This window comes from Nanorana parkeri, unplaced genomic scaffold (assembly GCF_000935625.1).
Source record: "Nanorana parkeri isolate BGI_ZX_2015 unplaced genomic scaffold, ASM93562v1 scaffold54, whole genome shotgun sequence".
Lineage (NCBI taxonomy): Eukaryota > Metazoa > Chordata > Amphibia > Anura > Dicroglossidae > Nanorana > Nanorana parkeri.
In genome coordinates, this window is record NW_017306322.1 from 1,569,484 (window position 1) to 1,596,039 (window position 26,556).

Here is a 26,556-nt window from a genome sequence, read left to right on the forward strand (position 1 = left end):
TATTGCTTAGAAGGTTCAAGCTACAGGACAGCGACAGAGACTGGGGTGGTCTGCAACATTATTAAAGAGGGCTGCTTGTTAAATAGTAACTGCAATGGATTTACCCGCAGGATAACATAACATTCACTCAGATATTAAATGTAACTAAATCACACCTAATTGTGTACAGATTTCCAGTGGGACTTTGAATGACAGAAACATGTGCATAAAAGTTGTTCAAAGATAAAAGTTATTATAAAACTTTCACTTTCAAGAACCAAAAAAGTGCATTTCCACTTTCACAGCGAAATTTAAGAAAACCGCATAGTGGGGGGAATTCATCATAGCAATTGCGAGTGTTTGAACTTGCATGGAATAGATTAGCTCCAGATTTATGATGCTAGCGTAATGTTGTTGATAAATGAAGTTTAATAGACTCCAAGAAAGACTTGTAACTCCAGCCAAAAAGCTTAACTGTCGCTTCTTGAAGTGGTCATGGGGACATCTTATGTTGTGATTGTTTTCTTAGGTGATGCTCCAGTTTCAGACAACCGCAGAACAAGTGCAGATGAGAACGGTGCAAAACAAGTGCAAAAAACGCACAGTTGAAAAAGTAGTGCAAGCTCTGGTCAAAAACAGGGGCACATGTTAAAGACAGATTTGCACATTTAAAAAGGAAAAAAGAAGCTAAAACTGTCGCAATGGCTTTGATAAATTCCCCCCATGTGTTTCTATTTACACAGTATGCCAAAAAAAAAGAAAATAAACATTTTACATTTGCAGGCTACACCGAATAGTTTAAAAGTGAAAGACAGACTGAGCTTCCTCTCATTAACATACAATGCTTCTAAGTCTTTAACCCTTTGTTTGGACAGAGTGTTCAAATGACAAATCAAGTCTGCCAGCATGGTACAGAACAAGGAAAATGGATAAACAACATCCCACAGCACCCTCCTTAATTTACATACTTTGGGAAGTTAGGTGGGATTTTAAGACAGCAAAAAGCACTTGAAAAAAAAAAAATTGCTGCTTCCATTTTTATATTATGTTTTTTACGTTATGGTATGTGCATAGGAAAATTTAACAATATAAAAGTAGATCCAATGTATGTAAAGCTGCACTCAACAGCAGGACCTCGATGTAACAAAGTTTATTCCCAGGAATCTAAAACCTTACTAGCATAACAAGATCCACAGGCTCAGACATGTTTCGCCAAAAAGGTTTAGTCATAGAGACTATGGAAATCATGGCCTCTATGATAAAACCTTTTTGGCAAAACATGTCAGAGCCTGTGGATCTTGTTATGCTAGTAAGGTTTTAGATTCCTGGGAATACACTTTTTTTACAGAAGTCCTGGCTGTTGAGTGCAACTTTGCATACATTGGATTACTAGTGATGGCCGTGGTGTACCTCTGTCTGCCGGCACCTAATGTTTGGGCATACCAATATGAGCAGTGTCCTTTTCACAAAAACAAAGTAGGCGTTACCCCAATTTGGCTGCAAAAGTCGAAATATACTTTAAGCTTAAAGCTCAACAACCAGAACTATAATAATGACACATTGTATATAAAACTTTCTTGCAACAATGGGGAGTAATTAACAAAGCTTCCTGCGCCATTATAATAGTAAAGGAAACTGGCAAAAGTGGCATGCACCACATTAACAAAGCAGATAGACCTGCACCACGCTGGTCAGTTTCTATTTCAGAGCGAAATAGAAACTTGCATGAGTTCCATGCCTAATTCACAAAGGGATCATGGCAGTTTTTAATATAGAAAACGTCTGCAGATCCCTGCCAGAAGTTTTCTATATTGAAAAGAAATGGCAGAACTGTCAGTAACCTGGCAGAAAGCTCAAATTGCTCTCAGCCTGTGCAGTACCCTCGGTGCAAACAGGGCTAAAAGACTTCAACCCTCACACTCAGCTGAGGTAGTGATGGGCAGAGAGAGCCTGAGCAAGTCACTACAGCTTTCTTGTTCTCTATGCAGTGTCTAGCACAGACACGGCATAGAAAACGGAGCAGATCCCTGCTAACATATTGGCTTTTGCTCCATTTGTTAGGTACTGCTCCATTTGTCAGGTACTGCTTCATTTTCACAGTTTAATGGAGTGGTGAAAGCTTTAGGCCTGTGTAATGCTTTTAACACCGCAACCCAATTCCTATTCCCTGTTCTACTTAGTTTTAGTAGTGTGTATATATTCAACAATGTAAATGTAATTTCAACGGGGGAAAAAACGTTGCTCAACAGACCATTATACCCTTTCCCAACCATAAATCACACATTTCTACTCGGAATCTTACACTATATGCAACTTAAAAACTAAAAAGAAAACCATGACCATTTCAAAAATTGGGGCCAAAAAATAAGCTGTGGACACAATTCTGTTTCTCAAATGCATTATTTAGAAGACTGCAATTAACCCCTTATGTCTGAGATTGTAAGACTACAGCTGACCATTCACCAGTAGAAATTCATTTACAACTTGTTGTTTTCTGAACTTTTGTTCAATTTTCTAATTAGAGGTCTAGTCGGTATTTGTTTTGGACTGCAGTGCTGACTGAATTCCATTAAAGTAGCAGATCTGGACAAAAATTTTAAGGGCTTTTATACAAAATTATTAGACTCAATGAGGGCAAGGTCAAATGCTAAGAAACGATTTGGAATGAATGTTTGAACAAAGCTGCAATGGTGTATGGTCAGCTTTATCAAGCTGAAAACTATCACCTTGTCCAACATTTTTGTTCATAAAAGAATAGCATTGCTTTTCAACCTTCCTGTCATCCAAGCTTATTTTCATGGGCAGCTTTTTAAATGTCAGCCCTCTGCTACTGAGGGAATTTTAGGAAACCTGTCTTAACCCCTTCATGACAGACCTTTTTTTCCCCATTTTTTGCACCCGCGTTATATTCCACATTTTAGGCTTGAAAATTACTTAAAACCCCCAAACATTATATATTTTCTGAAAGCCGAGACCCTATAGAATAAAATGGTAGCAGTTGCAAATTTTTATGTTGCACGATATTAGCACAACTCCTTATTAAACCCCCACATTTAGTGAAAAATTTACTTAAATGCCCCAAAACACGCGGGGGCAAGGACTTTATAAGAATTTTTTAAATTATTTTCAGATTTTAAAAACTGTTTTTTTTGTACTTTAATTGCCATCACAAAGGGGGGCTTACAAGCCCCCCATGTGATAGCAGATGGTGGTGACAAGTACTCTTTAAGGTGATGCTGGGGGTCCAAAACACTCCAAATAAGCTATTGAAATGCAGATTGCTCTTTAATAGCTTATAGCTGGGCTTCGTCGATCCCCTCTCCATTCTATGGGACCGGGAGTGATGCAATCTGCATCGCTCCCGGTCCCATTGAATGGGGAGGGGATCGACGAATGGAGGTTCGCCCATCTCCTACCCCAGCTCCCCACCGATACCAGATAAACCGGGCCCATAGGAGGGGCAACAGAGCCGGGAAAGCATGGCTGGGGGGGGGGCCTTCACCGGGCTGTAGAAGCGATCTGGTGACAGCTGAGTCGCCAGAATCGCTTCTATTGTAAAGCTGACAGTTGGCTTTACAAGTTTAAACAGAGTCCTGGTGGCTTTCTATTTAAACAGCCCCGATACTAGCGACATACACTGTATGTAGTTAGTCGTGAAGGGGTTAAAGTGAAATTAGCAAGTTCAAAAAAACGATGTCTAAACTAATGGAATTCTCTCTCACTGGCCAATCAGAACTGTACTGGTACAAGACAAGACACTTTGGTTATTCATGCAGGCACTGCTGTAGCACCCCACCCTGTTCACTTTTTAAATAATCTAGTGATCTTAAAACATATCTGGTTTGTCATGCTGGAAACATCTCCTTGCTACACCAAACAACCAGAAAGCCTGTAAAAAATATTTCTGCACTGCATGTTTTCTACAGAAGGTGCAGGCTTCACTTGCAGCTATTAGCTGGGCATATGGATCCCATTTTTATGCACCTTCTATGGGACATCACTTTCTTTTGTACAGAGCAGGAGAAGGTGGCTTTGCTGGGATGAAAAGAGGGAGAATTAAAAGGAAGACAGATATGCAACAGAGACATTCGGGAATCAATTTCCAAAATGTGCAACAGAGTGATTTAGCTATGCAAATCTCTCTTTTTGCATCAGTGTAATGATTATATATCGGTATATTTACATAAACAGATTGCATTATGAAAAGATGACACTGGCTAACCCAGAGTCAAATTACAGTGCCAAAACAGCTATAGTGTTATCCGTGACTCGGGATAATACCTTTGAATCATTGCATACACTAACTGGATCATAACTAAAGGGATTACAGCATCAGTGAATAACAAAGCAACTCATTTTCATATACAGTGCTTGGGCAAAAAAGTCAAATGCTTTTATATTTAATTGGACCGCCTTCAGCTTTGATTACGGCTCGCATTCGTCGTGGCATCATTTTGGTAAGCAATATGACAACATTTATTTCCATCCAGAGTTGCATTCATTTTTCACAAAGATGCTGTAGTGATGGGAGAGTCGGACCACTGCGTAAAGTCTTCTCTAGCACATGTCACATTTTCTCAATAGGGTTAAGGTCTGGTCTCTATGGTGGCCAATCCATGTGTGAAAACGTCATGCTCCCTGAATCACTCTTTCACAATTTGAAACCTGGCACTGTCATTTAGGTATATGAATGTGCCATCATGAAAGAAAAAAAAAACCTGGCCATCCAGTATATTCAGGTAAGCAGTGACGACTTTTTTTGGGGACATAACAGTGCTGAACCTAGACCTGAACAACTGAAGGAACCCCAGATCACAACACTGCCCCCACAGGCTTGTACCGTAGGCACTAGGCATGATGGGTCTATCACCTTCCCAAGATGCAACACTTGGGAACGATTACATCATTTGGGCCAAAGTGGGCCAGCAAGTGGGAAAAAATAAATAAATTGTAAGTAAAATAAAAATATATGTTTAGCTAATGACTATAAGATGATTCTTTTTTTGGTGCACGCGTGGAGTGAACAGAGCAAGCTCTTCTTCCATCTCCCTGGTCTAAAAATCCATTTAATATATGGTCCCCAGATAGGGGACATATCAGATTTTAAACTGATAAGAACAGATACTACACTTGATCTTAGCCAAAAGGCCGAGAAGCTGATGTGATTTTTAGTCAAAGGGGGTAAAGGTCCACTTTCATTCTGCCCCAAACTGTCATTCTGCCCACTTTGTTAGCCCAGCCTGTTTACATATGTGCATAGGGGGGACGTCATGACGCAGGCTGGGCTCACAGTACTCCAGGGCTGAGAAGCTCACATGCCATGACTTAAGCACCACTCAGTCCTGGATAAATGCCTGTCCCCCGCTGCCGGAGGAAGAACATAGGACCGGCAAGATACTGATGGTGTATAAGAAACCTTGAGCTAACTGCACGCAACACTTTTATACTGATTTATGTAGCAAATTTGCTTTATTTCTAACAGCACAACTCCTTTTTTGTTGATCTGTGCTAAAGATCACTAGCCTTATTCAAACATTTTGACAAAGTCATATGAAGTATATGGTATGTCACCGTTATACTGAAGTATAGTGGACTTTCAATTGCTGCTTACTGCCCTCAAATGTTTAAAAACTTAAGCAAAGATAAAGACTGTTCAGCTGCAATGCAAGAAAAGGAGTTGTGATTTAGCAGATAATTCTGGGACCAGAGCAGATAAATGATGCCAGGTGTTAGAAGCCACAGCCAACTGCAGGTGCAAAGTGACAGCTCGGTCCCCTGCCTACCAAGTGCAGCTGCAGTTAAAAAATGAGAAACGATGTCCTATACTGCACCACACTGACTGCAGCCCCGAGAAACTGTTAAGCCTTTTTACTACCACTGAGCAATAAAGTTTGCGAAATCGCCATATCAACAAGTTGATTTTTATATTCCATTGCCAGACTTAAAATATGCAATTAAGTCCATCAGATAATTACCACTAGCATGCACTAAAAACATAATCCGCTTGATTACCAATTAGGGTTCAATTGAAATGAATAACCAAATAGGGCCCCTGTGCTCTCAGGAGACATTCTGTTCGAGTGGGAACCTAATAGTTTACTTTAGACGCAAGTGTCACTTTTTAAATTTATTACATTCATTATCTGCGCATTTCTGCAAAGTGAAACAGTGCCCTGAGCTGACAAAGATCAGCGGACCCTGCTTGTTTTTTTGTTAAGATCGCCTTTTTAGAGGCTGCTTCCCTTTTAAATGAAAATAAGGCTGCAGTTATGGTCACACTTTGTGTTAATTTAGTTGCCAGTCAGCTCCAAATCAAAAGAAAATAAGGCTGTGGAGTGTAATTAACATTCAGTTCAGTCGTTTTGTCCCTTGTCTAGCCCCAAGCTTTGTTCAAATTGCCATCTGAATGCTGAAGGCTGTAGGGAAATCGATTTGATTCTAATCGCACCATGAAAAGAACATGATCTAACTGCTTTCAGGCCTCCGTAAATCTGTACTGGGTCTTTAGCACAATGCAACTTCCAATTTAGAAAGCACCGAATGTCTCGTCAATGACTTTGTGAAGGGAGGAAACAAAAAAAAAGTTAGAAAAATAAAAAGGGGGTGAGAAGAAAAAAATAAAAAATGAAAAAAAAGAACAAGGGGCAGACATAAAAATTCCAATAGTTGTTTAAGCATTACAGTTCATTTGCATCACAGCAAACCTGAAAAGGGCTGACCCCTTAAACCGCCTCTCGAGTCTATGAAGTTGTAGGGTTGACAAGCTTATATTGACAGAAGCTCATTGACTCTGAAAGGCTACTCTATCAATGGTGTAAGACGGCAATAGGTTCTGCGCTGAACAGGCATCTGCCTGCCCACCCGCTGCTAAATCAATGGCAAGGGATTAAGATACCCAAATCTAAATGCTACTTTTGCACTACCTGCTTACAACATGATCAGGCTATACTACATTTGCCTTTACATTTTCACTATGATTTTTTTTTTTGCCATAGAATCTCATGATTTTAAGACTACAATGAAATGCTTTAAAAAGACACTCCAAGCTTTCCTTTCACTTTTGATAAATTGCAATATAGATCTAAATGGTACCATTACAAATGCCTGGAGTTTTTGTCAATATTCTGCCTTTATTTCCAATTACAAAAAATCATGTAATCCATGAAAGAAAAAAAAAAAACCCCTACAGCCTAGAAAGAAATAAAGTGTAATTTTACATACACACACTTAACATTTCCTTATACAAAATGCAAAAAACTAAAATATCTGACATATGTTGATTCAATTTTGCAGCAACTACGACCATCTATTTTCTTCTTACACCATGAATGTATAATTCTATGGTAAGAGCTTGGGATCAAGTGGCAAAACACATTATTATGCATTTCATTTTTCTCAGCTGTGACAGGTGAAAGTAAAAAGCTCCTGCACGTGCAGCCCAATTAATCAGCACACTTGACATATTACTGGTTCCCAGCGAAAGGCAGGTGACAGCACACAAAACCAGAATGGGACACTTGATTGGAGAGTAATATTTTTAGCTCACAACAATGGCACATTAATTGTCACATGTACAAAAGTAAAGCTGGGTCCTCTAGCTCTACTGCATGCATCAGTTTCAGAAGACTTAATTTATGCTGCTATAATGTGAAATGAATGATGTCAAAGGCTGGAAAATAAAAATTTGGTTTGTCCAATATAATAATATTATTATTATAACATTAACATTCAGTTCTAGGCATTATGGTGCAAAAAAGTAATACACATTGAAAAACACTTGTGACTTTATCCAAGCTACATTGACTTGTTTTAAAAAAGTATTATACACTGTGGCCATTTTGAAATGAACCACACAATCATGAAATGTTTAGTTTCATTTTTTTAGTTTTGTTTCCAGATCAGATTTATTTTTATTAGCTTAATCATAATACTGTTATATTACTATACATTTCTATAATACTATGATTTATATTTTATTGCTATTAAAGTTGAGTGATAATAGCCATTTCCCCCTGTCCTTCCCTTTTCTGTGTGGTGAACATTTTCGGTTTTGGTGAAAAAGTTCACAGAAAAAGGAAAAAATTATGGAGTTGTGGGAAAACACGAACTTTTATACATAAGTTACTGGCACACTACATTGATAATCTGTTTCTGTAAAGTATGTATTGCATATTGGATCTGTACACAAGTGGATTTATACAGTAAACCACCAACTTTTAAAACATAAATAGGTTGATTTCCAATTGATAGGTGTGGAGGTGTTTTTACGCAAGCACTTTAAAATTGCAAATTAAAAATAGTGCATACATGCACACTTGCACACCGATGGGTCTTGTGGCTTTTTCAGGTCTCCCAGGCAGGATCTGGGCTTTTAAACGGTGTTACAGTTATTAGTTATTTTCTCCACTCTCAGAAAATGGAGACATCATTCCCTTTCCTCTTGCCTCATACATGATGCACGGTAAACAGTCTCAGCAAGGGTAGATATCACTCTGTCAAACCAGTGTTTGAGAGTCACCTGTACTCCATACAGACCTTTAATTCCAAATGTTGCTTGAAGTGACAACACGCATGGCGCCGTGTCACTGTATGATTGATAATGGAGGTCACCAGCACTCAATTTTGTGCATGAAGCATAAGCACATTTATTCACTTGTCACATGTAGTCATCTTGCCAACCTTTTGGGGTCACGCAGGGTCCCTTCCTCAAGGTGACAGTGACAATCCAAACAGTACAGATTCAACATTTTTATAGTGAGAAAACACAAGAAATGCGTCAAGATTCACCCCATGACATCATAGTGACCTTAAATCCCTCCATAATTCCAGTAAAAACACTAATGTGCACAGACAATAATCAATAATATATTTATTATGTGAAACTTGTTATGATTTACTGTTTGTGCCAACAAAAGTTAAAAAATCAGTTTTGCCATTTAAATTGCTTTTCCTTGGGTTAGAGTTTAAGGGTTAACATTTCTACTTGCTTCTTCTTTGTAATGTTAGGTGGGGTTGTGTGGGATTTGTTAACCTTGTCTGTGCTGTGCTGTGCTGGCTAATTTCATTGAAATCTGTGAAGATTTGATCACTGGTTTCCTATGTGTACCAAAAAGCACACCTTTGCTAGTCTACCTCCTCAACTATACATTACTGTGCTCAAAATAGTGAGTGCAAAAGAAACACTGACCAACCAGATTCGTACTAACTGGTGTTTACCAACACATTTGAAGGAATAATGCGACATGACAGAAAATAAAAGAAATTTCATGAACTTACTCTTTTGCTAAGACACACAACTGGCCACATGCTGCATCCTAACGTGCAACAACAACAAAGACATCCACACAACAGCCAGCGGACATTAATTGGAAGGTTCTTCTTAAGACAACTGTTGACTCTGTTAATGCTGGATTTAAATTCCTCGGGGGCTACCTAGGAGTACAAACAAACATTCCTTAGAACAATATACCTAAATCAAATCATATCAAGAAAATTTATTTACCATGAACTGTATACATACCTTGCCAGTTAATGAGGATGGAAACTCCGCTTCAAATTTGTTGCTAAGGCCAAACCTAAAAAAGAGAGAATAAAAAGGTAGTCAGTCATGTCAAAAGGTGCAATCATGCAACAAGAGCTGTTCATATTGACATGTTTAAAAACCACTTTTCTTCATAACCCAACTCCAGGCAAACATTTTTTTTTAAATAGCTGGCTATGACTTCACTAGAGTGGTGTCCTCTCATCTATTGTTACCTGTGACAGCAGTATAAGAAATAAAGGGAAGCATCCCCAACAGGGAATCAGAGCAAAAACAAATAGCAAAAAATAATTTTGGGCTGCATATCCAACATTTCCTGCATGTGGAGACCAGTATTGAATTAAAAAAAGCAAATTTAACTTCAAGTGCATTTCCACTCCTGCAGTCAAATTTCAGAAACCCCAATATAGTTGTTCCCATTTCACACATCATACCGAAATTTTTTTTCCAGATTCCAGGCTACCCTGAACAGTTTGAAGGAGAAAGTAGAGGGACAAACTGAGCTTTCTCTCATAAATATACAATGCTTCTAAATCTTTAACCTTTTGCTAGGACAGACAGTGCTCAAATCGACTTTACAACCGACAATGAAATCTGCAAGCACAGTACAACAATTTTGAAATCTTTCTTAAGCTATGGGAATATGTAACAAATATAAAGTAGATGTTATCCCACTTTGGCTGGGAAAGTGGAAATAGACTGGAAGCAGGTAAATGCAATCCTCCGGCCTTATAGTTTAAGAGACCAATTCCATCTTTACACTAAACAGAACAAAATGTATACTCCCTGAGAAACATAATGTTGTGCTATAAATGTCTAAGTGTAGCTTTTACTTTACTGACAGTAAGTCTGTGATGGTTCTCATTCATCCAGGTCACATGGTATATCCGTAAAAAATAAGTCACGTCAACTGGACTTGCTGTATTTTACTTGCAGATGTTTCAATGGTCAACACCTCTCTCTGGGCAGGTTATTGAGACAAACAGATTATGTGGATTGGAGCAACAGTCACCATATTTATTCCCAAATAATTTTGTACAAGTCATTCTGAATGGAGAAAGCTGGTTGGATGACCAGTGAAACGTCTTCAAGAAAAATACAGCGAGTCCAGTTGCCATGACTTATCTTTTTTACAGATTTACTGACAGTAACATTTTAAGATATGTAGAGCACAATACATGTTTTCTACATTTCCCCCAGGCATTGGATGAATATATCAAGTTTAGAAACAGCAAGATGATCCCCAGTAAAGCTGGCCATACACTCCGCGACTGTCGTTCGATTTCCTTTGTGCCTACATCAAACTTGCGCTCAATTTCCAATCAACTACCCCATCACGCACAGACCAATGTCGTTTCGATAATCGTTTGTTAGCAATACTAACGCACCGAATTTTGTCAATCGACACAACGGATTTTCGTTTGCGCATTTGCAGTGTTCTTGTTGCAATTTTTTTCGTATGTATCCATCGAAAAAATGTTTTCCAGCCTGACCCTTCCAGAAAACTCGAGCGGGATTACAGAAGAAAAAAAATAAATCGTTGGGATTCTATTAACTGATCGATTATTGTTCGAAAGACCATTCATGGAAGATTTCCGAACGGAAATCGAAGATTGTATGGGCCCCTTAATAGAAGGTACCAAACTAAAATCACCAAATATACAAATGAATACCATCCATTGTTACGCTCTTGTTATACTACTGAAAGCCTGAAATGGAATACAGTTTATAGCAGCAGCATTCTATTGCAATTCTTGATAATTCAGGAACATGCTGTTACTGGCTAGAATTGTCCTTAAAAAAAAATTGAATTTTCTGGCATTAATCCATTATTCGCTTATGTTAAAATATGTAGAAATGATTAGCTTGCATGAAAAGCTAAGGTTTGTTTTATTATTCTTTTCCACATAGAGACGAGAAATATTTGAGAAAATGGTCTGGCTTAAGGCAGCCAAGTGTGCATGGCGAGAAGCTGTTAATGGAGGGACAGCAGCTGAAACATTCTCTGGAATGTAACGAAGGAAGCTTCCAAATTAGCAGATTGGTTCTTTCAAAACCTCTCTCTACCCTGAGAAAAAAAAGGATATAGAAAGGACACAAAACAATACTCAAAGATCTAATCTTAGACAGGAGAAAGAAAAGTCTGCAGTAAAAAAAAAAGTTAACAGAACAATGTCTGAACGTGACTAATTATAATGCACAATACTTGAAATCAACCTGTACTGTGTCCATACTAAACAAAACACCAGGTCTGTTGTATAGAAAACACCATTTGCAGGCAGTACTTGCCTGTCACCACCAGAGCCCAAGACCTACCCATTGCATCAGGTATACAACTCTTCTCTTTGCCTCTTACAATTAAGCCCTCATTCACACTGAGCGTTTTGTAGCGCTTGTTCTGCTCAAAAAAAAACTATTACCATTAATTTCTACAGCCATGTGCACATCTGAGCGTCATGTCGTTTGTAGCACAAATGCCCATCTCTTGAAGAAACTAAAAGGTGCCCATACACCTTACAACCATCGCACGACTTTCGTTGTGCGATGGTTGTAAGGTGATTAAAATTTCGTATGACCTGCCCATCTTGGACAGGCAGATCGTAAGTGCGATCATCGCAAGCCCTCCCTGCTGAGGGGAGGGCTTCCGATGATTGCAGTGCTGAGCGGGCAAGTGTGCGCTTGCGCACACCGGCCCTGCGGCATTCGTCCTCCGAGCACACCACCAACCCGCTGAAAATCGTACAATTTTTGGCAGGTTTTCCAGTGTGCTCGGAAGACGAAAGTCGTGCGACCTCACAGTAGAAGTGGTCGCACGCTTATCGTACGATAATCGGCAGGTGTATGGGCACCTTTAGTGAGCTTCTTTTTGGCAGATTCTGCACTTCTTGGCCCCATAGACTTCAATGGAAACGCTCAAAAACGGGCATTTGTCCATTCACATCAATGTGCTACAATCTGCTCTTCAAAACGTGCGACTATGTATGTGCATATATGCAAAAAAGACATGCTACACAAAAAAATGCATATTTCCTGTCACTCGGGTGTGAATGCAGGCTTAGTGCCTAAAGCAGCATACCAAACCCTGAGCATTGTCACTTGGGGAGAATAACGTTGATTTAGTGGAAGATCAGGGTGTCAGGGGAGTGGAGAAGGTAAGTACAGTCAAGCCCACTTCTTTCTACATAGAAAAACATTAGGGGTAGTTTCACACCTAGGTGATTTAATCGCACGGCTTGAACAAAACAGAGATTTGCATTCAACTCTATGGAAGCTGTTCACACCTTTGCAATTTGTCGCACGGTAGAATTCGCCTGTCGCACAAAAAAGCGCAGGAGCTATTTTCGGAGGGTTGGCACGTGATTTGGGTCCCATAGACATCTCTAGGCATTACAAAACGCACAGTTTTCAAAGCAAAATCGTGCAAACAAAAACACATGACAACCGCGCAAACACATCTCATCAGCTCAATCACCTAGGAGTGAACGTAGCCTTACTTTGCATATTTTTCACACAGAAAACCTTTTACAATACATTGACTATCCATTCTGCCCAAAAGGATTGCAGAAGGTCTTGAAGTTTCCATCTTGCACAAATTAGATTGCTTGTTTCTTCAGGTCACAACAATGGTATGCTGTGTATTTGTAGGTGGACTTTTCATAGTCATATTAAACACTCACACTTGTCAATAAATCCAGGTCAGAAATAAACACTCACTGGCCACTTTAATAGGTACACCTTACTTGTATCGGGCTGGACCCCTTTTGTCTGCAGAACTGCTTTAATTCTTCATGGCATAGATTCAACAAGGTGATGGAAACATTCCTTAGAAACATGATAGCATCACACATTTGCTGCAGATTTGTCGGCTGCACATCCATGATGTGAAGCGACACCAGCCTGAACCGTTGATACAAGGCAGGATGGATCCATGCTTTCATGTTGTTTACATCAAATTCTGACCCGACCATCCGAATGTCGCAACACAAATCAAGACTCCTCAGACCAGTCTTCTATTTTACAATTTTGGTGAGCCCTTGCAAACTGTAGCCTCAGTTTCCTGTTCTTAGCTGACAGTAGTGGCACCCAGTGTGGTCTTCTGTGGCTGTAACCTACCTGCTTCAAGGTTCGACACGTTGTGCGTTCAGAGATGCTCTTCTGCATACCTCGGACGTAACGAGTGGTTGAGTTACTGTTGCCTTTCTATTAGCTTGAACCAGTCTGGCCATTCTCCTCATCAACAAGGTATTCTTGCCCAGAGAGCCGACGGTCACTGGATATTCTCTTTTTCAGACCATTTTCTGTAAACCTGAGAGATGGTTGTGTATGAAAATCCCAGTAGATCAGCAGTTGCAGAAATACACAAACCAGTCCGTCTGGCACCAACCACCATGCCATGTTTAAAGTCACCTAAATCCCCTTTCTTCCCCATTTTGATGCTCGGTTTGAATTTCAGCAGACCATCTTGACCATGTCTGGATGCCCAAATGTAGTGCGTTACTGCCATGTGATTGCTCGTTAACACAAATATCTAATCAGCCAGTTGAAGAGGTGTACCTAATAAAAGCAGCCAGCAAGTGTGCATCGTCCAGCAAAGTATTTCTTGAGAATTTTGCCCAAGCACATACAGTTGACTCCAACATTCTCAGCTCACTTCCCTGAACTTCCTGCCCAGTACATTATCACAGGGGACAGCACAGACCGCAGCAACTGTCTACTTGCTTGGAGAGGGGAGAAGGATGGAGGAGTGGGGAGCAGGGCAGTGTCTTGCCTGGCTGTGCCTTTGTCGAGACACACACAACTTACAAGCACACACAAGGTTGGCTCCATAGAACTCCCCAAGGGAAAGGAGGCACCCTAAAACAGAAGTCAGGACCAGTGTTCAGGGAAAAAGCCAATTTTGGAGGAAATTAAAACCTTTAAACATCACACGGCAATAGTGGGCGTGGCCAGGCGCATGGAGCGGTAAGACGTGCTTTAGCTCGTCTCCCGCTCACAGGGCACTGAACACAGGCAGACAACACACGGCAGCAGCCATTGTAAGTGATTTCATCAACATTTGAAATATCTTTTCAGTTTCTAAGTTTTACTTTAACCACTTCAAGACCAGGTGTTTAGACCCCCTTCCTGGCCAGGCCATTTTTCAGTATTCAGCGCAGCGGTACTTTGACTGACATTTATTCCGTCATGCAACACTGTACTGAAATGAATTTTATACCATTTTTTGGGGACACAGAGCTTTCTTTTGGTGGTATTTAAATACCACTGGGGGTTTTATTTTTTACTATAATTAGAAAAAATGACAGAAAATTTTGGAAAAAAAAAAAAGTTTTTTTTTACTTTATGTTAGGAAACCTTTATTATTACCCAGTTTTTTGGTAAAATATAAAAGTCGGGGTCACGTCGGGTAAATAGACACCAAACATGTCAAGCTTTAAAATTGCGCGCACCCGCGAAATCGCAGAAAACTACCATACCCAAAATTGGCCATAGGCGACACTTTAAAAGCTTTTACCGCTCATCAGTTTAGTGTTCAGTGATTGATGGCGCTAGACTTATTGCTCTCACTGCGACGTTCGCGGCGATATGTAACATGTGCGGCGTAATGGGCGCAATCGTCTTTTTTGCACGCATGCGCCCCCGACGCATGTTCGCATGCGTGTATGTATGGGTGGGGACTTAAACATTTTTTTTTGTTTTTTTTAATTATTTTTTATGTGTAACTTTACATTTTTTTGGGGGGGGAATTACATTTTTTTTTCACTAAACTTTATTGCTATCACATACGGGGCTAATAAAACCCCCCTATGTGATAGCAAAATATGTGACAGGTCCTCTTTATGGAGACATCAACTAGAGAGCTTCGGGCCGGCCGTTTTTTTAAGCTGTAGCACTTCAGAGATTTCCTGTGCATGTGGCTCCATTTTAAGAAAAATCAGAGCAAATAAAAAAATTGCACAAAAATAAAAATGCAGTAAATTAGTTTTCCCTGGTAATACTGCACATATCACACATCCTATCCCCTTCAAGTCTCCACTATATCTATGGAGAGAACCATGGTTGCCACACAGGCTGCACATCAAACATTTCTACCTTAGTTCATCTCAGTTACATGGCATGTGATGGGATCCCGGTAAGGACACAATCCGCAAGGAGTTTGCATGTCCTCTGTGCTTGTGTGGGTTTCCTGCGGGTACTCCAGTTTCCTCCCACACTACAACGACATGCTGGAAGGTTAATCGGATCCTGTATAAATCGACCCCGTGTGTATGCATGCGAGATAGGGACCTTAGATTGTAAGCTCCTTCAGGGCAAGGACTGATGTGAACGTACAACTATGTAAAGCACTGTGTAAATTGTCGACGCTTTATAAATACCTGTAGTAAATAAATAAATCAGTACGGTAGTTTACAGAACATTGTTTTCGCTGTATTTTCAGCTCATAGGAAGTAACATGGGCATGGCATTTCTGGCAAGGTATCGTCTGTACTTGGGAAAAAGGTTCTAAGCCTGAGAAAACACAACTAATGCAACCACATCTAATGATTGCTAAGCTACAATTTATTGCATTTTTGTTATTGGATATATATCTATAGATATATATGTTTTAAAGCTAAAACACTGTTTCTGTAGTATAAATACATCCCAGGGTAATGATACTTTTTATAACATTTGGCACACTAATGTAAGTGGTTGGGCACACAAAACCTTCTCCTCATTGGCTTCAGCTTGTACAAGAGCATGGTTTACAGCAAGTTTAAGGCCTTATTCACACCAACAGCGGAGCATGTGCAGACCAGATCAAAACTGCGACCAAAGTATTCCAATGAAATTTTTATCTCCAGTTCACATCGCATCGTGCAGTTCCAGAGCATGTAAAAAAAAAAATGCAACAGGCCCTATTTTACCTGCTCTGGAACGCATGCAAACGCTTCAAAAACGCGGCACAACCCACTGCACTGCGTGTGCAGAAACCTGAGCGGATCTGCTCTGCATTTGGTGTGAACAAGGCCTTAATTATATCTAGACCCCAAAGTGATATATTGCAGATTCCCAATCCATAGAACTGCATATGTTTTCTTTTACCTGGTGATTAGGCCAGTAAGTGTTATTTTTCAACTTCTGTTAAGAGGTCAAGCTGTTTTGTAATAAAACAAAAATTAAAAAAAATCTGTTGCTGTAATTGCCTAAAAAGTGCTAGCTGGAGTTCAAATTTAAATTTGTTAGTCAAGTCCATCCAGCAAGATACTGAAGCTTGGCCCAGTGGGAGATTCCTCCATCCACACAGTTTAGCATAGATGAGGGAATCTGTTGCACTTTTCCATATGACCACAGAAAATCTGCAGATAATCTATAGGTGTATGGCCAGCTTCAAACAGGAAGTTCGTTACTGGCTGGATCACCAGGTGAAAAAAGGAAAACAAAGGCAGCCACCACATTTATCGTTTGGTAAACCGCAGTATATTACATTTTTGGGCTTAGATACCAATATTGTTCGTGGAGAGAAAGACTGTAAATTTAGAACTTGTTCATGCCATGTCCATTGAGCTGTGTTTCTTCACACCACTGCAAATGTATGGCACATAGAAAATAGTTGCTTCCTATGTGCCCTGTTCACATCATACATGTGTGGTGGTGTACAACTGCATGTGGACGAGCCCTTATATTCACCTCTGTAGGACCACAGCAAACTTCTGGAAAGTAAAACTCTTTGCTTCTCACAAGGCTGCTGACTGTAATAGCCATTTCGCTGTTAAAAACAATGGTGCCAATGAGGCAGCAGCAGCTTAAGTAGCAGGAGAAGGAGACTGAAGGGCATGGTGGCATTGGAACGTCATACTGGGGCTGCAAAATATAACTTTACATAGAACCTGCCTTCATCACCCTCCCATTAATATCACATTAACACTTTTGGGTAAAGGGTTTTTAAACAGCTTTCTAGAATTTCTGCTGCACTCAATAATTAAACCCTTACAGAGAATTCCTGCATAAAATTCTTCTCTAGTTTCTAATGAAGATCACGCAGTTTAATCTATTAACCATTTTTTCTCAGTTTAGGATTTTTCGACTAACACCAGCATGAAAATCAACTAATCTTCTAATCAGAATTCTGGAATTATTTGTTATGTGCGCCCTTTGAAGCTGAACTCCAGGCAGATATAACAGGAAACATCAGCAGAGGAGGATTAGGCTCTCTTCCCGGCTTGACAGGTCTGGAGGTACAACTGTGTAAACCTCAGGACTGGCTAGAAACACAAAACAGCTTTTAGATATGCATTTCATCAGTGTACTTCACTGTTTGGTTGGAGTTCAGCTTTAAAGTGACACTAAACTCAGGAGGTAAATACATTCAAGTACCTTAACTGTTAACAACAACAAAAAGGATTATTATTATTTGCACATCACTCGGCTGTAAATAATCAAATCATCTCTGAATTGGTGCTGACACTGTTCTTCCTGTGTGTGTTGTAAAGTAGCCACCGCTCCAAGCTCGCTTCTGTGATAGGCTACAATCTCACGTTTAGTTTACTAAAATCTCACGTTTAGTTTACTAATTTGTATTGAGATTATAGTCCATCACGGGAGGGACTACTTTACAGCGCACACAGGGACCATGGGGAACAAAAGTAGCCCCCCTCTAGAAGGAAGGACAGTGTCAGCACCAATTCAGAGATGATTTGAGGATCTACAGCTGAGCGATACACAAATAAGATAAATTTTTGCTAATAGTTAAGGTGCTTGAATGCCTTTTTAAGATTGAACGCCTGAGTATAGTGTCACTTTAATACCAGTGGAAGGCAATCAGCTAACCACACTGCACTATGACCAATCTGACACAAGGTAAAGCAAGGAAAGCTGGTTCATGGAAGCAGACATTTAGGGCCAATTCACACTGAGATGGTCCTGTAACATGCCACATACTTTTCCACAATGCACGTTAAATGCGCTGCAGTCGATTCTGAATGGCACCCCAATGCATGCACCATTTTTTGGCATCGTGCGTGCTACAACTGATGTTTGTCGGCAAGATGTGTTGAGGTGCCATTTATACGAATGGTGCTCCATTGCATCAACACATTTGATAACAAATGACATACCACATTGATATACTGTGGACAGGCCCTTAATTTAGCTCTAAATCTAGTCCAACCCAATGAGAACATGTTGGGGAGAAGGAATGGACACACATGGTCCTCTTGATTTTTTTTTTTCCTGGTCTACATACTTTTCCATGTGTAAATCTTTAATGGCTGTTTTTGAATATGAACAACAATATTTCGAAGTAAGCATTTACTTCCTGAATGAGAACTACAATAATGATAATCTATTTGCAGTGACTCACTTCATTTAGGTACTTCAGAGATAGCAACTTCCAGTGTCACACATTCCACCTGGGAGCTCATAAACCAGCTACCCATTAAATCAAATTCCTCTTTAGCTTCTTGTAGGCTCTTGTAACACAACACTATAATCATAATTTGATGAATCCGCATTACAGATCCTCCACCATTCATTTTTAAAGTGTTTAAACCACTGCTTCTTAAATAATGGGTTGGGACGGATGTGGTTGTAATGGGTCAGCACTTGACTGTGAAGTAAACGTATAATGGTTTATCAAAGCGCACAAACAAATTAGTAAACTGAACGTGAGATTGTAGTCAATCACAGGAGTGAGCTTGAAGCAGTGACTACTTTACAACACACACAGGGACCATGGAAAACAAAAGGAGCCACCCTCCAGAAGGAAAGACTGTGTCAGCACCAATTCAGAGATGATTTGAGGATCTACAGCCGAGTGATACACAAATAAGAGACATTTTTGTTAAAAATGCATTCGTGTATCTTAACTATTAAGATTTAACTCTGAGTTTAGTGTCACTTTAGGTACTAAAACAATTACTAAAGAACTGACAAAAATATGCAAGATTCAAGCATCCTCCCCATTATAGGTCATGTACGTTCCCAATGTTCATAAAGTCTGTCATATTTACATAGTACCAACCCTACTGGGATTTACTGGTTGGCAGATAAGATGCTACCAAAATATCCATTAGGTTCTTCCAGTCTAGAACCATGTATCAGTTCTACTTGTGACAGCACCCTGCATAGCAACTACTCTACCCCTATGGCGGCATAGCCAGTGGGGTCGAAGTGGACGGCATCAGAGCGGAGAGCGGACAGCTGCAGCCAAGTAAAAATAAGACATCCCCCGAAAATAAGACCTACTGTCTTATTTCGTTGAAAAAATATAAGACAGTGTCTTATTTTCGGGGAAACATGGTATTTGGACAGCGGCAGCTGTCAGAATACAAAGACAGCCGCTCTCTGCTGTCAGTCAGCAGAGGAGGGACCTGAAGAAGATAGTTCTCCTTCAGGTCCTCCTCTGCTGATTGACAGCAGGCAGTGGACAGGTGCAATAGCCAGCCTGCTATTGGCTAGGGCAATTTAAAATAACCAATGTCAGGCTGGGTATTGCTTCCAGCGTGGGAAGGGACACATCCACGGCTTTCCACTGCTGCAAACAAGTGTCCCATCCAGTGGCTGGGACCTGCTGAATGGGAACAGGGGGCACAGACCGGGGAAAAAGGGGCAGTTGGAAGGCAGGGGTGCAAATCAGCAGACAGCTGTGATTGAAGGGAATACAGACTGCTGCAGCCTGCACCCAGTGGGGAGGACGACGGGGAGCAGAGCTTATTGAAGCGGAGTCAATGGCGGGGGACATTGAATGGGTTGACAAAAGCTCAGGCGCAATTTTCAGTTGCCATGGCAACTTGGCGCCTGGGATTTGTCGAGCCCTGGTTTAACTGACAGTTTTGGTCGGGCGAACTCGGCTTGCACCAAACCCACTCAGGAATGCAAGCTGCGCCAATACGCACAAGCATCCCAAGATGCAAACACACAGAACCCACCCCTTCAGCTCCTCCTCCCGGGGAAGTGAATGACAGCTGCTCTTATGGTAGCGCTGTGACTTCCACAACAGTGCAGGCAGTGTCTTCACATCAGCCAAAGCACATTGAAAAAAAGGGCGCAAGTGATGGGACACAAGTAATCATCACGGTCTCTACACTGTGTATATAAGTGTATATAAGTGGGACGCCGAGGAACTTTCCAATACTGCAGCATAGGAAGAGAAACTGGAGAAACAGGCAGCCGGTTCGGGTGAGTAGTCAAGTTACGTCATCAGTCTGCTGCAGTATAGAAGAAACATTTTCTCAGTCTCCTCTCAGACAACACTGACATTTTGTCGCGCATCACAACATAAAAGGCTGCAGCAAGGAGGCTGATCTGTGTCAAAATTTGTAAACCAAGAATTGCACAGATACTATGATCACAGTCCAAGAAGTAGATGTCGACCACAAATGGTGGTTGCCCGTGGATCCATCCTTTGGGGGAGAATGTATTGTCAGGCGGAGGACTGGGACAAATACCTGCATTATGCTTACACACTAAAGGGGAATTTATCAAATCTGGAGCAGCTCTGCATGGCAACCAATCAGCTGCTCTCTTCAGTTTGTTCAATTAAGATTTGAAAAAGAGAGATGCTAATTGGTTGCCCTGGGCAACTGCTCCAGATTTGATAAATTCGCTTCTAAATAGTTTGTCCTTGTCATGGAAGATTCACTGTAAGGTTCCAGCCAGCTGAGACTCCAGGAGTCACTGGGACAATCACACAACTCGGAGCCCCCGATCGCTTCCGTTACAAGATGAGCACCAAATGTATAGAAACACACCAGGCCATTGTCCCCTCCATAGGCTCTTATCACCCACCCCCTCTTTCCCCGGTTCCCCGTGCTGCCTTACACTGTGACGTGCCCACATCCTCGTACCACCACCGGGTCAGGAGAATACTTAAGAAGCTGCTCCTCCAGGGCCCGCTCCTCATCTTCTTCCTCCTCTTCATAAATCTCATCAAAGTCCGCCATTCTCTCTCCTCAGCTGGGCGCGCAGCGGGAAGCGCCGCAGCCGTCTCCCCCCCCCCAACTCTTCCCGGCTGCTGCAATCACCAGGAAGCTGAGGCCACCATACCCTGCCGCTGCGCCATGACGTCACCACGTCTGGTACGTCACCAAATCCGGAAACAGCTTGTGCTGCAATAGACTTTTTTTTAATGCTAGCTTTCTAAACTTTATTATTCCACGAACAAGTGCTAAGACACAGCAATAGCAGTCTGGATATCTTTATAGTGCCATTAAACGCAGGGGTTAAATCTCAAAATGCATTCAAATACCTTAACTGGTAAAAAAAAATGTATCTCATTTGCGCTAGATCCTCAAATCATATCTGAATTCATGCTGACACTGTCCTTCCTTCTAATGGGTGGCTACTTTTGTTCCCCATGGTTCCTGTTTTTTGTAAAGTAAACGCGGTTTCAAGCCCGCGCTCTTGATGGGCTACATTCTAAATACAAATTAGTAAACTAAACATGTAATTGATTGTACTCCATCACGGGAGTGAGCTTGGAGTGGTGGCTACTTTACAACACACACAGGGACCATGGGGAACAAAAGTAGCCACCCTCCAGAAGGAAGGACAGTGTCAGCACCAATTCAGAGATGATTTGAGGATCTACAGCTGAGTGATACACAAATAAGATACATTTTTGTTAACAGTTAGGCCTCATTCACACGAGAATCGGCCAGCACATACAGATCCGTGCTGCGTGCACGGCCGTATCGGCAGCTCCCAGGAAGGACAGGTGCTGCGTGTGATTAGTACGCAGCCCCTGTCTTTATGGGACTATACGGCCAGACGTGCAGGGCGGGTGAGCGTAGGGCGGCGTACGGCCGCGTAGTCCCATAGAGAAGGACAGGGGCTGGGTACTAATCACACGCAGCACCTGTCCTTCCCGGGAGCTGCCCAATACGGCCGGGCTCACAGCACGGAGCTGTACGTGCCGGCCAATTCTCGTGTGAATACATGCTAAAGCTAAAGAAAATATATTTTCTAATTTTTTACAAACTTTCTTTGTACTGTGCAGTTTGGGCTGCATTTGGGTCTCACCAGAGCTCCGTTTGGATACCACCAGGGCTGCGTGCAAATCTCACCAGGGCTGCATTTGGGTATCACCAGGGCTGCGTTTGGGTCTCACCAGGGCTGCGTTTGGGTCTCCCCAGGGCTTATTGCAGATCTCACCAGGGCTGCGTTTGGGTCTCACCAGGGCTGCGTTTTTGGGTCTCCCCAGGGCTGCGTTTGGGTCTCCCCAGGGCTTATTGAAGATCTCACCAGGGTTGCATTTGGGTCTCCCCAGGGCTTATTGCAGCTCTCACCAGGGCTGCGTTTGGGTCTCAACCGGGCTACGTTTGGGTCTCAACAGAGCTTATTGCAGATCTCACCAGGGCTGCATTTTGGTCTCACCAGGGCTACATTTGGGTCTCACCAGGGCTGCATGCAGATCTCACCAGGGCTGCAAGTGGGTGCCGCGCTCTCCAGGCCGTACGGGTGGGTGCCCTGCTCTGTTAGTGGGTACTGGGCTCCCCAGGCGGTGCGGATGGGTGCCGGTCTTTTGCTGGGCTCTGGGGATGTACAGACGGTTTGGGGCTGTCCTTTTCTGTGCCTGTCTCTGTGGGCACTGGAAAAGAGGAGGAACAGAGGTGGGGTCGGATAGGCACTGTCAAAGAAAGCTGCCTGAGGTCCCCAGCTGGCTAAGCTCCCCAGCAGGCTGCCTGAGGTCCCAAGCAAGCGCAGAAACTCAGGCAGCCAAACTTCTTTAACAATTTATAGTTCCGTTATCGGCCTTTAGTTCCGGAGCATTTTTACGAGTACAAGTACTCGTGAAAATGCCCTGTATCGGCCCCGATACAGAAACTAGTATCTGTATTGGGACATCCCTACCGGAAAGGTTTACTCTGCTAGACTTAAGGTATATAGAGCAGAGTAAACCTTTCTGGGATACAATGTGTCACTTGCGGGTGTCTAATAGCAGGAGACTCCCGAAACATCCGGGAGAGTTTAGATGTCTGCATTTTTAAGATTTAACTCCTGAGTTTAGTGTCACTTTAACTGACCCCATGTTAAAGTGACACTAAACTTAGGAGATAAATCTTAAAAATACATTCAAGTACCCTTTTAACAAAAATTTACATTATTTGTACATCACTTGGCTATAGATCCTCAAATCATCTCTGAATTCATGCTAACACTGTCCTTCCTTCTGGAGGGTGGCTACTTTTGTTCCCCATGTTCTTTATGTGTGTTGTAAAGTAGCCACCGATCCAAGCTTGCTCCCGTGATGGACTACAATCTCACATTAAGTTTAATCATTTGTATTGTAGTTATAGTATTTCAGAGGAGCAAGCTTTGAGCGGTGATTACTTTACAACAACCACAAGCACCATGGGGAACAAAAATAGCCACCCTCCAGAAGTAAGGACAGTGTTCGCACCAATTCAGAGATGATTTGAGGATCTACAGACGAGTGATACACAAATAAGATACATTTTTGTTAATAGTTAAGGTACTTGAATGCATTTTAAGATTTATCTCCTGAGTTTAATGTCACTTTAAGTGTGCTGTGTTCCTTTACAAATATGTACCTAGGGTTGCATGTACTGATATTTTACATGTGTTTTATATGGATTTTTAAAGGTTATGATTTGGCTTATGGTAGAGCGGGACATTACTTAAAGGGAACCTTGCACTTAAATAACAAGGTTCCTACCCTGTTGCTGGATAATAAAGTTACCTTTATGAACCTTCCAGTGAGATCCCAGGGAAAGCTGAATAGCACAAATCGGTCTAGAAGATGATCCTGCATTGTGTTGCATCATCTTCTCATAGGATTTTGGCTACTCTGCATTCCTTGAGATCGTTTGCAGGAGGATAATGTCACCCACTGCATTACGGAAGTAAGAGGGAAAGGAAGGCATAGCAAATTCTATTCCCCTAACATTTTATTTTTTCAATTTAATGCAAAAAATTGAAAAAAACCTAAAAAAATAAAACTAATGCAGCCACCACATCTAGGGACTGGTATGCTGCAATATACTACATATATCATATTTGAGTTCTTTGGTTTAGATACACTTTAAGCAAGGGGGAGGGGCCCACTTTAAATAAGTGGACCTTGCTTGGGTGTGTGTTGAAGACTTTGGCTTGAGATCATTCGGAATTCATTGACAGGTGCACTTGGCCTGCAGTTGACCTCCTCCTGTCCTGGTTTGGGTTTTGCATTCCCATAGGCTTGTATGGCATTGCAAAACCCGCTGAAAATGAACAAAAGCCTAATGACATAGTCCCTAAAGAGACTCTACATCAGTAATCTTCGTTGTAATTTCGAATAACCTCCAACATTTCTGGGAGTCTCAGAGGCTCCACAACCTGCAACTTGAACCCTCTAGCCCTAAAGTCACCAGGGCTCTGACAGTTTCACAGAAATTCTTGTTAAACTGTGCTCAGGAGAGCACCAAGGCTTCAATCTACCATACTCAGCTTCGGCTCTGGATAATAGAATTGGAAATAATACAGTCATGTGACTGTCAATATTCATGTTTTTTGAGTCCCTAATGTTTATGTCTCTGTATCATAAAGCTACCTTTCCACCAGTGAAGGATTGAGCTGAGGGGCATTCGTTGTCCCCGTGCTAGTACAAATAATATATGCTGAGCATTGACAGCTCCTGGACATTTTGGTACCTGCTGTATCTTTATAACTGTGACCTTGGTAGTTCTTGGCAGAGAGAATCCTTGCAGAATAGACTTATATGCAGTTTTGCGATACCCTGAGACCAAATGCAAGGACAGCAGTCAGTATGTGAATGGGAGGAGTGCAGAAGACATGATAATAGGCAGAGTGTGCAGGAGAGGAGTGCAGAAGACATGATAATAGGCAGAGTGTGCAGGAGAGGAGTGCAGAGGGTATGACAGGAGGCAGTAAGTGTTGGAAAAGAGTGCGGAGGGTATGATTGTGAGCAAAATGTTCTGCAGTAGTAAGCAGAGAGTATGAGGGTATACTTCCACATTACAGTCTCGCTGCGTCCTCCCTTCTTGCTTATTTTCTTTCCCTCTTTCACAACCTGGTCTCTCTACTCTATGCCACAAAAAAATCTTGTGGACTTCCACCCCACATATACTATATAGTCTTGCTTCCTCCTCACTGTCTACTCTCATTTGGTCTTGCTGCCTGCTCTCTCCCTTTCCTTTTATTACCTCTTTTCTCTTCCTTCTCAATCCAGCACTGCTCCCTTCCCTTTCCACAGTCTAGTTTCACTGCCTTCTGTCCTACACGATCTAGTGTGGTTGCCCTTCCTAACATCCTGTATTCCTGCCTCCCCCTCCAGCCCCATACAGTCTTGCTGCCTCTTCCATACCTGTTTCCACTATTAGGCTCCATTGACTCCCCTCTCTCATTAACCCACAATCCTGTGTTCAGGAAGAGGCAGTGAGCCATTGCCATGGCATTACAACTCCATGGTAGGGAGCAGAGCAAAGTAGAGCCTGAGCGTGCCATAAAATGCAGGGTCATCTGCATCCTGTCCACCCTCTGGCAGTATTTCCTCCTCCATGGAAGTGTCAGAATCAGGATGGTTGGCATGTGGAAGTGGGGAAGAGGCTTTTAAGTCTGCTCATCTGGGCACCATCTTGGTAAAGAGTGTGGAGCCTGGAGGCACACAAGCATGCTAAAAAAAAGGTGTGTAAGTCCTTTCTTGGAACAAAGACAGTGAGGTGACTCAAGCTTCAGATTCAACTGGTCCCACTATGTGCCATATTTAGTAGGTAGAGAGTGATGACAGCGGTATCCTCAGCGTCACCTTTGCTTGATAGCAGGAACTCTCCCACAAATGTCTATTCCCAGCCACATGCAAGCCATGCAACCCAAAAACAATGTTCTTGTCGGGCATTGGAAGTGCTTTGGTATCCTGCTCTGTAAATTCTGACTTTGTGGTTACAGCTACTGTATATGCTGTTCTCTGATTCATGCTGTTTATATGTGTGCCACCTGCCTCAGCTTTCATTTTGTGTTAAAAGTCTTCCCAAGTGTCACTTGCATTGATCCCTGCCAATTTCTCTTCCTAGATCATTTGATACTTCACTGTGATTGCT

At 41.7% G+C, this 26,556-nt stretch overlaps 1 protein-coding gene across 1 annotated transcript in view; it reads right to left on the reverse strand.

Moving 5' to 3' along the window:
• Positions 1-21,591, reverse strand: part of CHIC2 (cysteine rich hydrophobic domain 2) — a 25,346-nt gene extending 3,755 nt beyond the window's left edge. The window contains exons 1-3 of the mRNA XM_018575945.1: positions 21,320-21,591; positions 9,500-9,554; positions 9,256-9,411 (exon numbers count right to left, since the gene is read on the reverse strand). Coding sequence (XP_018431447.1) covers positions 9,256-9,411; positions 9,500-9,554; positions 21,320-21,441 — 333 coding nt within the window. The 5' untranslated portion in view covers positions 21,442-21,591. The remainder of the gene's footprint in view (positions 1-9,255; positions 9,412-9,499; positions 9,555-21,319) is intronic.
• Positions 21,592-26,556: the final 4,965 nt, after the last annotated feature.